At 31.0% G+C, this 14,612-nt stretch overlaps 1 protein-coding gene across 5 annotated transcripts in view; it reads right to left on the bottom strand.

Annotated features, from left to right (window-relative positions):
• Nucleotides 1-1,898: 1,898 nt before the first annotated feature.
• IPMK (inositol polyphosphate multikinase) overlaps nucleotides 1,899-14,612 on the bottom strand; it is a 51,215-nt gene continuing 38,501 nt past the window's right edge. For all 5 annotated transcript variants that reach the window (XM_073241032.1, XM_073241033.1, XM_073241031.1 and 2 more), the window contains 2 exons: nucleotides 8,318-8,399; nucleotides 1,899-6,952 (listed from right to left, as the gene is read on the bottom strand). In XM_073241032.1, coding sequence (XP_073097133.1) covers nucleotides 6,330-6,952; nucleotides 8,318-8,399 — 705 coding nt within the window. In that variant the 3' untranslated portion in view covers nucleotides 1,899-6,329. The remainder of the gene's footprint in view (nucleotides 6,953-8,317; nucleotides 8,400-14,612) is intronic.

Raw genomic sequence — 14,612 nt, 5'->3', positions numbered from 1 at the left:
TCAGATGATCTGCCAGTTCGTTTTAGAAACATAAGTCTAGCCTAGATCAGTCAAAACCAACTGATTTGCAGATCCATACAAATAATAAAGGGCAATTGTTTAAGCCACTTGCATTTTTGGGTGTTATGTGGCAATAACTGCAGAGTGGTCAGGCTAGCCCATTATTTAGATTGTCCTCTCTTACCTCTGGCATAACCTCAGTGGGTTAGGGCCAACCATAACAAGGAGTGAAAAATGGAAGTTAAGACTGATGAGAGCTAAAAGTTATGGTATTAGTTTCTTTACAATTTACAAATATATTCTTTGAACAGGATCCAAGCCCTATAAGCTTAAATTAAGCCTATTTACCTTAAGCTTACAATCTTCAAAATGTATTAAAATCATACCATTTCTTCTTCCATAGACTAACAAGTGTCCACATGATGCTTCCATGTTCATCTTTGTGTCCATCCCAAGGCACTTCGTCAAATTATACTAACTTTATAAATGACAGTTTTTAAGACTTTCCTAACTTCTCTCAGAAACGCAGATTTGACTTAACACATTTCAGAGTATGCAAACCAACTCGACCATGTCACTTATGCCTAAAGCATCTCTAGAATTTTGTTAGATGTAAAGTACAGCAAAATGAGCAAGCATATGCAAGAGTTGGCAAAGTAGTCATCATTCACACATTTAAAAAGGCCAATGGTATAAATAGTAGAAAAGGACACATCTATTTTTACAGGACTCATATTAAGATCTGTTGCAGGAGGAAAGTTTAGTGGCCTGACATAGCTGACCTTCTCTTCCAATTGATAATGGCCAGTATTATCTTGAGCCGTTACGGGCTGTATTTTCTCAAATTCTCAATCCATTTGTTTCTTAGTACTCTCCTAACTTTGAAATAGCTCGTCATTTGGGTCAGTGACCCAAGTTCTACTGCACACTCCATCCCCAAAGAACTTTTTGAGAATCTTACTACTCAGTGTGTGGTTCATGGACCAGGAGTGTCAAGACCCCATCCAGGTCTGAATTGGGGCCTGCATTTTTTACAAAACCTGTAAGTGATTACTTTCATTTTTAATTTTATTATTTCATTCCAACTTTTATTTAGTTCTTACACTTAGCTGTAACTTGCAGAATATGGCAGTGGGATTCTGTTATTTTCAGCAGTTGGGTAGCCCATCTTAACAAGAAACTACTTCACAGTACTGCTCCTACCTACAGTGCACAGTAGCAGGCATAAAAGAATGCCATACAACCTTGTAGAGCCTAGACTCATGATTACTATGAGGTTATGAATCAATAGCACTCTCTTCTTCCTCTTGTATGCTATTAGGACTCTCCTCTTCCACAGTACTGCTAGATATTAGTAAACACCAGTCATAGCCCCAATAACATTTTAGCTCATATTCACATTTTTTTCTTTCTACAAGACAGTACAAATCTTGAGGATAGGTCTTGAATCTCTTCAACTTTTTAAAATCTTCAAAGTCAGATACAGTGCCTGATAAAGGGTAGGTATTCGACAGTGCTTTCTTTTTTTAATTAATGAATGAAAAGTAATAGATTCATAAAATTTCAAATACATGCAAAAATCTCACATATTTCTGAAGCTTTAAAATTGTAATATTTTTACAGCCACGTCAATTTGCTTCTCCTACAGGCCACCTCTCCTCTTATTAGGTTGATTAGAGTTTAGCCCATGATAGAAAAATAAATATTCATACTGAATAGTTTACATAATTTTTCATTTCCAATGCATATGGTTCTTTTAACATCCTTTCTTACAATCATATTTGAATCCCTAATGATTCCTATGGTTTCTAGGACATAATTTGTACTCAAATATTTGTTGAATGTCATTTTAAAACTATCATGAGTTTGTTAGCATATTATAATTAATGAAGAAAAGCTCCAATGCAAAACATTTTAATAGTTTGTCAAATATACAGTTATTAGAATTATCTAAATATCACTTATAAAAATCAGTATGTCACATTAGATGATTCTATAAAAACACAAATCACATGTTGACAATAACCCCTGCAGTCCAAGAATACCCCCATCATAGTACAAATTACAAACACATTAAAAAGAGACATTGTTTAGACATTTAAATCAAAGCAATTCTGACTAAATACATTCATTCAAGTACAATAGATTTAGCATAGTCACTAATAACACAATTTTAGGTACAATTTCACATGCTGTCATAAATCTTCCAGTACAGCTCCCCAGAGTAAAGTGTCTTTGTGCACACCATTTCCACTTATATGCAGGTGCTTTATACATCACACTTAAGACTATTTCACTTCATAATTAAATCTGTTAACATATATTGTAAGTGAACACGAGGCCCAATAATAGCAAAATTTAACAATTAAAAAAATTCCTATGAGTTTATTTGTATTTGTTTAGTTGCATGAATACTATTTCCTCTTACTAGACACTATCAAAACAAGAATTTTAATTCCAAAGAAAATGGAGACTCCATCCTTCCTAGAACTTTAACAAGCATTTTAAGTAACAATACAATCACTCTGTAAGTCAAAAAGTAATTTCATATTCATTGCCAAATTCAAAATACCAGTGACCTGAAGACTAAGGCCTAAAATATTTGCACTAAACTGTAAAATACAACTTTAAAAATGTGCAGTAATTTGCTTGTGAATACAGAATGGAATGTTGTTCACAGTAATATTATGTTAAAATACTATTTTAAATGGATAGTCTAAGTAAACGTACCTTTGCCAGCAAGAAAAGTGAAAAATTAAGGCCTTTTTTGCTATTCATAATTACTATTTGAACTCAAAGTCAAATAGAGATAATAATGCTGCAAAGTATTATTTTTAATGTAATATATTGTTGCTTCATCTCAAATCAATAATTACCTTATCTTTACATAAAGTCAAATAGTAACTATCTTTAAATGCATCTTCTTCATTTCCATTTTCATTAAGCCTCCAACCCAACCTCAAACCCATTCCAGCAGAAGCTGGAAATGGTTAAGGCTTTGTCTAATTGGTTCATGATATATATTCAGGGGTTAAAAATGCTTAGCACATGGTTGACATACAGTAAATATTTCTGAATGAGAAAGCCTGGCCTCCACAGGCAACTCTACACGTTTTCTCAAAGCATTAAAAGACAACTACTACCTCTTTACGTAAACAACCAAATTGACAACTTTTTTAAAAAGAAAACGATGGTTAGGCTATGAAAATATTATAGGATGTAATGGAAGGGTAAATGAGGCTACAAATATATCAAATCAGGGTTAAAGGCACTGGATAAGGTAGATTATTACAAAGCATTGTAAGCATTTCTTAAAGCAAATCAAGTTTTAAAGTATCAAATGCCAAACTGCTAAGTACTAAAATGATGATGATGCTTTAAAAATAGTGGACGAAATTTCTGTAATTCCACAAATAAAAATCTTCCACTGTTTTTTTTATTCTACATCTACAATATTCCAAATCCTAGAAACAAACGTTTTTGTTTGAGTGAAACAAGAAAATTGCAACTGAAATATCTCTGAAAATTAATTTTTCAGTTATATAGATATAACAAGCATCTTGAAAATCATAAAATTGTAAATTACACTAAAAAAGTTACTCAGATTAACACAATCTAAAGCCCCAGAATAGCAAACTGTAGTGTAAAGAGGCCTAGTAACAATCTTTCCAGACACATAAAACTAAGAATAATGAATACTGAGGTGAAAATACCACAAGCTCCATGTTAGAGCCATTTAATATACACATTTGCACAACTGTTTCTTGAAAAACTATTTAGATAAAATATTTAGCATTTATCAATTTTTATTTTAATCTATGCTTCACCCATATTAAAATATTAATGTAAATACACTATAAAACTATTAGACAATTTAAATTTTTATTAGAGAAATGTGTTATTCACTGTCCACAATTTCTTGAAGTCCTTTTGTGAGTGCATTCCATAAGAAACACCGAAATCATTATTTATGTTTCCTAGGGGAAGAAACCTATGATGATCCTATTGACCCAAACTATATCCTTATTATGCTTATTTCTTAAACATTTACATGTTTAAATATGCTTGGTGAATAGTGATCATCCATCCCCACAGTGGTAATTTCAGTGTAATGTTAAGTGACTGGACTAGATAGAAAAAAGTAAAAAAAATGGGTAAGATAAAATGGGCATTGTAGAACAGTGATAAAAGATGTAAACAAACAGAATTAAACGTTAATCCCTTCCCTGAAAAACAAACATAAAAAGCGCTTCTTGTTTTATTAAAACAAAAAACATGATCTGTTGTATCAAAAAGGTAAGACACTGATTTTACAAAAACTTATGTCCAAATATGGATAAAGAAAATCTACAACAGTTGATTCATACTTTATTGAGCTAAAATATGCAAAAAGTCTGATAACACTTAAATTTATTAAATCCATTGTACATAGGCTGATAACATCCCATACAAAAAAAGCTTAAGTTTCAAAATAGTGTTTAATTATCTGAACTTAAGATCAACTGAACCACTACCCAAATAACAACAACAACAAAAATCTAGATTGCAGGAGAAAAAAAGTAAAACTAAAAAATTTCTGACTACTAATTATGACTTGAAATTCACCCTCTCAAAAAAGATTTTTTGGGCAGTACAGAAAAACATGAAGTCCTAATGGAAAATACTTACAGTGACTCTAAATAAAAAATTAAAAACAAATTTTGATATAACAAAATGCATATGAATTTTAAAGTTATTTAGGTTTAATAGACTTACTAAGCATAGAATTCACAGAGCATTTGGTACTTCTGTTTGTGCTCAGATACATGCAAAGTGGACTGGGAAAAAGTTTGGGAAGGTGAAATAAACATAAAATTGATACTTTTCTCCACAACAAAAAAAGGTACTTGGATTTACAAGTTTTAATTTGTAATTCTAGGGGAAAACAGAGGGGAGGGAAGTCTACTAATTCATAACTCTAAAACGTTTACCAGCAAAACTGTTACTACTTAGACATGTTATTAGTGAATCAAAGTGCAAGTAATGAAAACGTAAACATCTAACATATTTACAAATTTAATTTCAAAGTTTTAAACGTTTTCAACAACAAATAACTAGTTTTTTTTTTAAAGGTAATGGATGTGAAACACAGATAATATTTAAGAGTCTAATTTTTCCGGGAAAAATGGATTTCCCCCACACCACCCTGCAAAATAAAACTACAGTTTCTTCTATTGAATATGATATAAAACTGTTTTGTAAGAGTGAAATAAAAGCATGGATTTAGATATGCACCAAACTCGATGTGATGCACTAATTTACACATATTACTTTTGATAATACACTGAATGTTGTCCTTTGCTTATTAGAATTTTGAAAAACACATTTCAGCAACATTTACTTTATACTACTGCTTAACTAAATGGGGATATATAATTTCATATAATTTCATGAATTTTAGAAGATAAAACTCTCAAAAGTTATTGGAGAAAAAAAAAGAAAAGCTTCAATCTATCCACCTTCTGGAAGCTGCAATTAGAAGAAAAGGTATTATGTGGTTTGTAACACTTTTTACAATGTAGTAAGTATATATCCTAATTTTTTCATAAATGAAAAGATTTTTAAAAGAAAAATATTTTGTTCCCTGCAAAGAAGTTCTTTTCTCCTGACCTTGGAAATAATAATCAGTGCCCTGAATTTCAAGATTTTTGTTGTTGTTGTTGTTAGTCATTTCAATGATCTTTTCATGAAATATTTTGAAATATGCATATAAATGGAAATTAAAGGGAAAACTTGCTTTTGGAATGAAATAATTCTAAATAATTTTACTAAGAAGCACCTTCTGATAAGCTGGTCTGAACTTCCATATAATACCTAAACAGTCCTTACTTCTAAAGTAGAATTTTCTCCAGTTCTAATAACTTCATACATCAATATGAAAGACATCAACCTGTGCTTTCTAGATTTTTTAAAGTATTCTAATAATGTAATGAGTTTAGATATGGCTCATTGGGTGGACAGAGATTTCATGGTAAATTGGTTACAGAAAGCTAAACTTTTAATGACTGAATAAATGGTTTATATTTTGCTTGAGTCAAGTAGATGTTTGAATCATGTACCACCACATTCCCTGCTTAACATTTCCTAAATTTCTTTATTCTTCATAGTTTTCTAATGAACAAGTAAGTTTTCCTGAGTAAGATTATAAAAAAGTTAACCCTTCTACCAAAAGTATAAAGATGAATAGAATGTTGTCACACGAATTTTTTACATAGCATTACAAGTGCAGATACTGACTGCTGCTCTTCTTTATGGATGCCCCACCCCTTAAAGAGACTGCAGCAAAGGATTTAATTGTCTAAAATACTTTGCAGTACAGTAATTAAATGCTTCAGCCCATAAACATATCCCTCATCTATTGTGTTGCTAGGGAACACATGGGCAAAATCAATCATTCGCACTTCTACTTCTGCAGTCCCTTGGCAACCAGTGGGAAGATGGTAGAAAACTTTTTCCAGTTGGGAAAGTACATTTCCGTTTAAATGTTCCTGTGACATGCTTTTCCACCCATTGCCTTGCTCTGTATTTTCAACTTTCAGTGAAGTCTGACTGTGATGTTTTTTTGAATACATTTTTCTGTGACGAGAATACACTTTGGACAAGCTTTTGCCTACTGAAGTCTCTATTTTTCCATTCACTGTGGAACTTAACACATGAAAGTTATTATTATACTCCAGTATGTCTGTGTCTGAGATTTGTCCTTTGGACAAAAACTTTTCCGCCAAAGTTCTGTCATTTGATATTGTAGTAGTTGGCTGAGATGAACCTTCATAAACAAATAGTAATGAGCTTGCATAAAAGTTAAGCTGCTTCTGGCTTTCAAACCACTGCAGAATATTCTCAATCTTCCGAATACTGGCAGCAACAGCATCTTTTCTTAAGAAGAATCCATTATGAAAAAACCTGGACATGCCTATTATAAAAAGGAAAATATTAGGATTATAATGAAATTGTGAAACAGCTATCACATGGAAAATAATCTCTTCTAAGGTACAATTCTTCAATTTTTTTCCCCATTACCCCTTACAACTAATTGAACAGGTAAGAATTCTAGTTAGATAGAAACTAGGACCTCAATTTAATATCTGGTGAAGATACTTCCGGTAGAAAAATTTAAATGACAATTATGTAAAGTGAAATATATCTAGACAAAAAAAAATTATAAGTAGACTAAGTAGTTTATTTTTCTCTACATATATTCTCTTAAGCTATGTGATTCTAAAAAACTGCCTCATTTCCTGTTGTTAGATATTTTACAGTAAGATTTCTTGTTCGGATCACATTCAAGAGCTAATCTAAACCTAGAGTCAAATCATTTTTCATGGTGTCAACAGCCCATACCAAAATACCAAATCATAACTACTAAATTTTTTCTGTTCTTAATCTTTTTATAAAAGTTCAACTCACCTGAAGATTAATACTACTCCAGGTTGGATATGTTTTTCAAAACTGAGACTTAACTGTTTTAACCTATCAAATTAGGCCTCTTTTAAAATTATTTAAAACATTGACTATTTTATCATATTTGGGAGTTTTTAAGTATATATAATTTGATTTCTGCTTTTAAATAACTTGTTCCACTACTTTGGGACAAAAACTGATAAAAAGAAAAATATATTCAAATCAGCCTGAGTAGTATTTTAATAGAGTCAATATGACTATTTTCTTGTTATGGTTAAGTATATCCAGGCAAATACTAACTATTATGATTACACTGCAGATATTTATTTTTACATATATAAAAATTCCTCTTCAAACTATTTATACTACACATAAGCTCTTTCCCATCTTAGGCAGAGCTAAGAATTAACTTCTTATTTTAAGAAGTATTTATGTAGTTCTAGAAGCTTAAAATATACAGCTCACCTATACATAGGAAATTTCAGTAAAAATACACTTTATGCTATAATAGACATTTTAAAGTTTCTTATGTAGTAATTTTAATATACTATATATACTAAGATTTAAAGATTTAATATACTATATGTATTACTATATATATATGAACCAACTAGGTAGTTGGTTCATAGATATGTGATTTTTTAAAGTATATTAATAAGGAATGAATTAAAATGTAAAAGGGGCCATTCATAGGCCCATGGTTTTAGCATATCATGATTAACCCAATTCTGTGAATCTAAGGTTCATTTCTTTTCAAAAGTTTATTTATTGTGAATTGAATCAACATACCAAAAGAGAATTAAAACTAAAATCACTTTAGAGTTATGATAAATTTATGCTAATGAAAGCAATGAAATAATGGTTTTTCAATCCTTACCATCCTTTAGAGTTTCTTTTGTTAAGCCTCGTCCATAGTGCTGGTTTTGTGTCTCATAGCTATCAGAATGAACATGATAAACCTGTCAGAAAAAGCACTGAATATTAAAAACTAATATTCCTTGACCACATGGGGTTTATTCCAGCAATGCAAGGATGGTTAAAGATGGGAGGATCTACTTACATAATTCAATCTAATGGATTTAAGAAGAAAAAAATCATATTGTCATGCCAATGGATGATAAAAAGGCATCCACTATTGATGAAAACTCTTAAGAGGATAAATGAATATTTCCAATATGAAAAAAACTATGTATTGTAATCCAAAGTTAGCCTCAAATATAATGTGGGTAAAAAGCAAGCATCTGTTCTAAAATGCAAGAAGCCTCCACATAAAGTATTCTACCACAACGTCTTTTATCATCATGGCTGTCTAATATTGTTCTGGAGTTTCTAGCAAATGCAAACAGACAAGAGAAAAATTAGAGGTATAGTAATTTGGAAAGGAGGTGATAAAAATATTACTCTTTATAGATAATAATGCTATCTTGGAAAATCAACTTTAAAACTAATAAAATAAAAACTTGAAATGGTGACAGTACAAAGTAGTAAACAGAAAATAAGCTTTAATATATACAAGTAACAAATTAGAAAATGTAAGGGAGCATTCCATTTACAAATGCATCAAAGGAGAAATAAAACATGGAAGTAAACTAAGTAAGCAAAAAGACATCTTTAAAACATTCCTCACACACACCCCATGCTCTCAGACAGCACGACTCAACATCATAAAAAATGTCAATTCTACTTAAGCAACAACTAAAATGAGGTTATAATAAAACACTGTTTTAAACTATATTAGCTAATTTTAAAGTTCATATAGAAAAACAATATCCAGGAAAAATTCAAATAAGATTAATAACAAGGGAATAATAACCTTGCCATCCTACTAGATCTTAAAACGTATTTTATTATATTTTTCCAACTTTATTGAGGAATAAATTACAAATATAACTGTATATATTTGGCATATACAACATGATTATTTGGTGTACATATACATCGTGGAATGATTGCCAAGATCAAGATAATTAACACATGTATTACTTTACATAATGAACTAGTTTTCTCTGTGTATGGTGAGAACACTTAAGATTTATTTTCAGCCAATTCTGTTTTCTGTTATGGCATCAGTTTTTTTTTAATTCCACATATAAGTGGTGCCATAAGTTATTTGTGTTTATTTGTTATTTGTCTGGCCTTACTGCACTTTACAAAATGCCCTCTGGGTTTGCTCATGTTCTTTCTTTCTCATGGCTGAATAATGTTCTGTTTTATAGGTATATACACCACATCTTCTCCATCCATTCACCTGCAGATGGACACTACGGCTGTTTCCTTATCTTGGCTATTATGACTGATGTTGCAGTGAGCATGGGAGTGTAGATACCTCCAAGATACTGATTCCATTAAAACTTTTCTTAGAATTAAATATGTATGAGAAACTTGTATGTGATAACAGAATTTAAATCAGTAGAAAACATGATTAGTTATTAAGTGGTGCCATTATGATCTAGAAAAAGCAATAATCTAGAAAAAAGTAAGTTGTACTTATAACTTATACCAGGATAAATCCCAAATATATCACAGATAGAAATGTATAAAATGAAATAACAGTGGCCTACCCTCCCAAATGGAAGAATTCTTGACTGATAAGTAAGGAAGGCATTTCCAACCAAAACTCAGAAATTCCCACCACATACAATATGTGTTACTAAATATTCAGTGTTTTTTGCCATGCAGAAATTAAAAGACAAGCAGGGAAAAGGTATTGGAAATTTACATGATGAACAAAGGGAATGTTTACTCTTAAGGGTAACAAAGGATCTGAAGAGTTAACACAAATCAAACAGTTCTCAATCATACTGGGAGTAGAACTTTCCCAAGATTATGACAACTAAAATGTGTTCAGACATTGCCAAATCTCTCCCTGGGGAGCAAAACTGCCTCTGGTTCAAAACCACTGCTCCATGTTAGGCACATTTCCAATTATCTATCAAAATTACAAATGCATGTAAACCAAGCAATTCCCCTCTAGAAACTTAACCCATAATGGAATGAGGGAGACCTCTGGTTACTCATTTATACTCATTATTTATTATAGCAAAAGACTGGTAACAAAGGCTTCATCAAAGAGAACTAGTTAAATTTTGGTATATTAACATTGTGCCAGTACAGTAAGATCTCCATGATATGTTAAATGGAGAAAAAGGCAAGATATGGAAGAGTGTTCAAAGTGGTTTTATGATAAAAGAACACATATATGCAATATTTGTATATGTCTACAATATCTCTGGAAGGCTACACTGGGAGTAAAAATAACTACAGCTATGATATCCTATGTGGAGGGAAACTTCTATGTACCTTTCTCTATTTTTTGGAGTTTGAACAATACAACTATCTATCTTTTCAAATTTTAATTAAATATTTTTGAAGAAGCACTAAGCATATATTGATTTAGAAATAAATATTTCATAACTTTTAGTCTAATATAACTAATTATATTTATCTCAAATGCTTTACTTCATTAAAAAAATTAAAATATAACCATGTTCTTATACATACATGTAGCATATTAAAGACAGTATCTTGAGTAGTGTTTAGTATGAAATGGAAGAAAGCACTTTATAAACACCAAAAATTACTTTGACTACAGGAAATACTATTTTTATAAAAATAGTTAAACATATCCAAAATGTATTTAAAAAAATAACATTTATGTTCTCTATACACATAAGTATGTTTAAAAGTGGATTCTCAACATGACATATGTGTTAGCTAATGCTAAGGTGGTAATCATACTACCGTATATATTTATTTATATACGTCAAATCAACACTTAAACCTTAAACTTACAGTGTTGTACGTCAATCATATTGCAATAAAAAAGGATGAAATTATGAAAATCTGAAATATGAATACAAAAAGTCAATGAGAAGAATTTTCAAATACGGAATCATGTAAACTACAAACTAGGAAATAAACAAAAAAAGAGGTTTCTCAAAATAAAAATTCCCACATCAGGAGTGCATTATCTGAGGTACATTAAATTTCACATAAGAAACTAAATTTCACATATAGACTAAAGCTAAACAGTTTTCGTGGAACTCCTTTAATGATATTTTCTCTTCCTCTATTTCTACTTTACTAGTTAAAGCTAGAATGGAAAGAGATCAGTGAGTTTCTCCAATCTGTTGGTTAGTATCAAAGGTACTTATAAATCAAGTTATACTCCCCTCTTGAAAACATTTAAATATGTAACCCAAAAAAGCATCTATTTTTTTTTTTTTAATGAAAAGGAAAGCTGTGAAAATATGTAGGAGGACAGAAAGCCAAGTAAAGCAAGCTCCAATACTTCCTGGATCATATTTCACTACATGAGTTTCTTATTTTATGTAAACTTATGTCAGGAGTAAACAAATTCAAGTATCTTTAGCAAGGCACATTTCCTATTAAATCAGTTCAAGGGAACTGTGAGATTTGAAGGGTTACTGTCATCCACTATTATAAAGAAAAAAAGACATGCAAAAAGTCTGATTTTTAGAAAATAGGATCAATAAAGATCAAAAGAGAAGCACCTTTTCCCCAAGTAACTAGGAATCAGTAATTAAGAATGGTTATTTCTCTCCAAAGGGTATTTCTTTGTAAAAAATTTAAGTTGTTGACAAAAAATACTGCAACATCTAAAAATTAAATCATCTACAATCTTGAATTATGTGTTTTAAAGAAATTTCAGGTGATTCTCTACAAATTATATTTCAATTACTTTTACTTAATAAATACATTAAATCCATAATTACACTGCATATGTTTTCAGAGTCAATGGAAAACTGAAAATTGAACAACCATGTACACAATAATTAACCCATAAGGGCACAATTTCAAAAACCCAGTAAGTCCCAAAGCAAGTTGCTGATATACTAACTTCTCTCATGTCTGATACTTTAATATACATCCGACCTACCTATATAAGGTATGTTCCAGTCACTTTACATCAATTTGTTTCATAATATGCTCTGCTTCTTCCTGGGTTTTCTATTATTTTCCCTTGTTGCCAGTTCAAAATACAGATATTCCCTGCTTTTTGAAAGTTCTCACTATGCCACTTCCCTTTTCCCTTTTACAAAAAAAGGCTTATGTTAGTATGTTTTTGCTAACCAAAAGAAACCCAAAGAGGATTTTCACTTTTATGAAAGAAGTGAAAATACTATTCAGCATTTGTATTGCAGCAAGCTGTTGAGGCAGTGCACCCTGAGCAGCCCCACCAAGCTCCTTCCCTGAGAATACACTCAGCATCGAAGTGCCATAGCGTTCAACTGTTTGTCAGCATCTGTGCTTTATTTTGTGCATCCGTTAGCTTAAAGGAGTCTGCTTAATATTACAAAGTCTAACAAGATTATTCCTCATTATACACTACACATCAGACACAGTAACTGTCTCTTCATCAAAGATGTTTCTTAAGGTATCAGAAAAGTGGTATTTTTTAGGTCTGGGAAAGCTAAAAGATTCCCATATAAATTAATGGTAACTGCTTCTTCACTTTACACCATTTTGGCTTACGAAAGGTTTATAGAAATGTTCTCCTATAGAATATTCAAATAGTGGGGTAGAAATGTTCAAATAGTGGGGTAAATCTGGGTCACCTGTTCCAATATACCACTCCTGTCTTGACCTCCTTGCTTTTATAGGTGTACTCTTTTGTAAAACATACCTCTATAAATCTTGTTATTAAATCAATAGTGAGTCTTAACATTTACACCATCTTGGAATCAAGGAAATACAGTGTAATTCCTGAAAGTCATTTAAAAATTTAAATGTAAATCAGCACAGAAAATTGGCAAGTTATTCTACCCACTAAACCTCTTCTACTACTGGTGAAACTGAAATATATTTAAAAACTGATATATTTGGTAAACTTCAGTCAACTAATGGATTTTTTTAATGTAAAAGGCATGACTGTTCTGGGGGAGATTTAAAAAATTTGGAGTGTACTTTAATTATGACTCTATAAACCCAATATAATTTTTAAAATTCAATGAACTTACCACCTACTGAAGAAATACACTATTTGAAAAAAATAATCCTAACATTACTATTAAAATTCAAGGTTTACAACACAATTTTTATATTCTAGAATTGTATAATTAAATCAATATTCACATTACCTTTTCTATTTACTACTTCATACTTCAACTGTCTCCTTTCTCAGATAAGTAAAAGATATATAATTATAAACTGTCAACTACTATATAAAGGAAGTTATGAGAACAAAAATAAGGGGACACCATATTGATCTACAGATACAACACAATCCCTAGCAAAATCTCAGATATCATTTCTTTACAGAAACTTAGAAGTCGATACTTAAATTCATGTGGAAATTTAAAGGACCCAGAATAATCAAATCAATCTTGAAAAAGACCAACATCAGAGGTCTCACAATTCCTGATTTCAAAACTCACTTCAAAGCTACATTAATCAAGATAGTATGTTCTGAGAAAATACAAGCAAATCATATATCTGATAAGGGGTTAATACCCAAAATATGTAAAAAACTCACACAATTTAATAGGGAAAACAATCTGATTAAAAAATAGGCAGAGAAACTGAACAGACATTTTTCCAAAGAAGATATCCAAATAGCCAACAGGAACATCAAAAGATGCTCAACATCACTAATCACAGAAATGCATATAAAACAACAATGAAATATCACCTCACACCTGTTAGAATGGCTAGTATCAAGAAAACAAGAGATAATAAGTGTCGGCAAGAATGTGAGAGAACCCTTGTGCACTGTTAGCAGGAATGTAAATTAGTGTAGCCACTATGAAAAACAGTATGGAGGTTTCTCAAAAATTAAAAATAGAGCTATCCTATGGTCCAGCAATTCTACTTTGGGGTATACATCCAAAGAAATAAAAACAGGATATATCCGAGATGTCTCCCATGTTCACTGCAGCATTATGCACAATAGCCAAGATATGGACACAACCTAAGTGTCCATCAATAGCTAAAGAAGATGTGGTATGTGTGTATGTATACTTAGGTGTGTATCTATCTATATATACATACACATGTATATTATTATACATACATATACAATGGAATTATTATTCTGCCATGAGATAGAAGGAAATCCTGCCATTTCAAATAATATGGGTGGAACTTAAGGGCATTAGGTTAACTGAAATTAGTATGGCATCACATATATGTAGAATCGTAAAAAAAAAAAA

This window comes from Manis javanica, chromosome 7, assembly GCF_040802235.1.
Source record: "Manis javanica isolate MJ-LG chromosome 7, MJ_LKY, whole genome shotgun sequence".
Lineage (NCBI taxonomy): Eukaryota > Metazoa > Chordata > Mammalia > Pholidota > Manidae > Manis > Manis javanica.
This window is presented reverse-complemented; position numbering and strand designations above follow the sequence as displayed.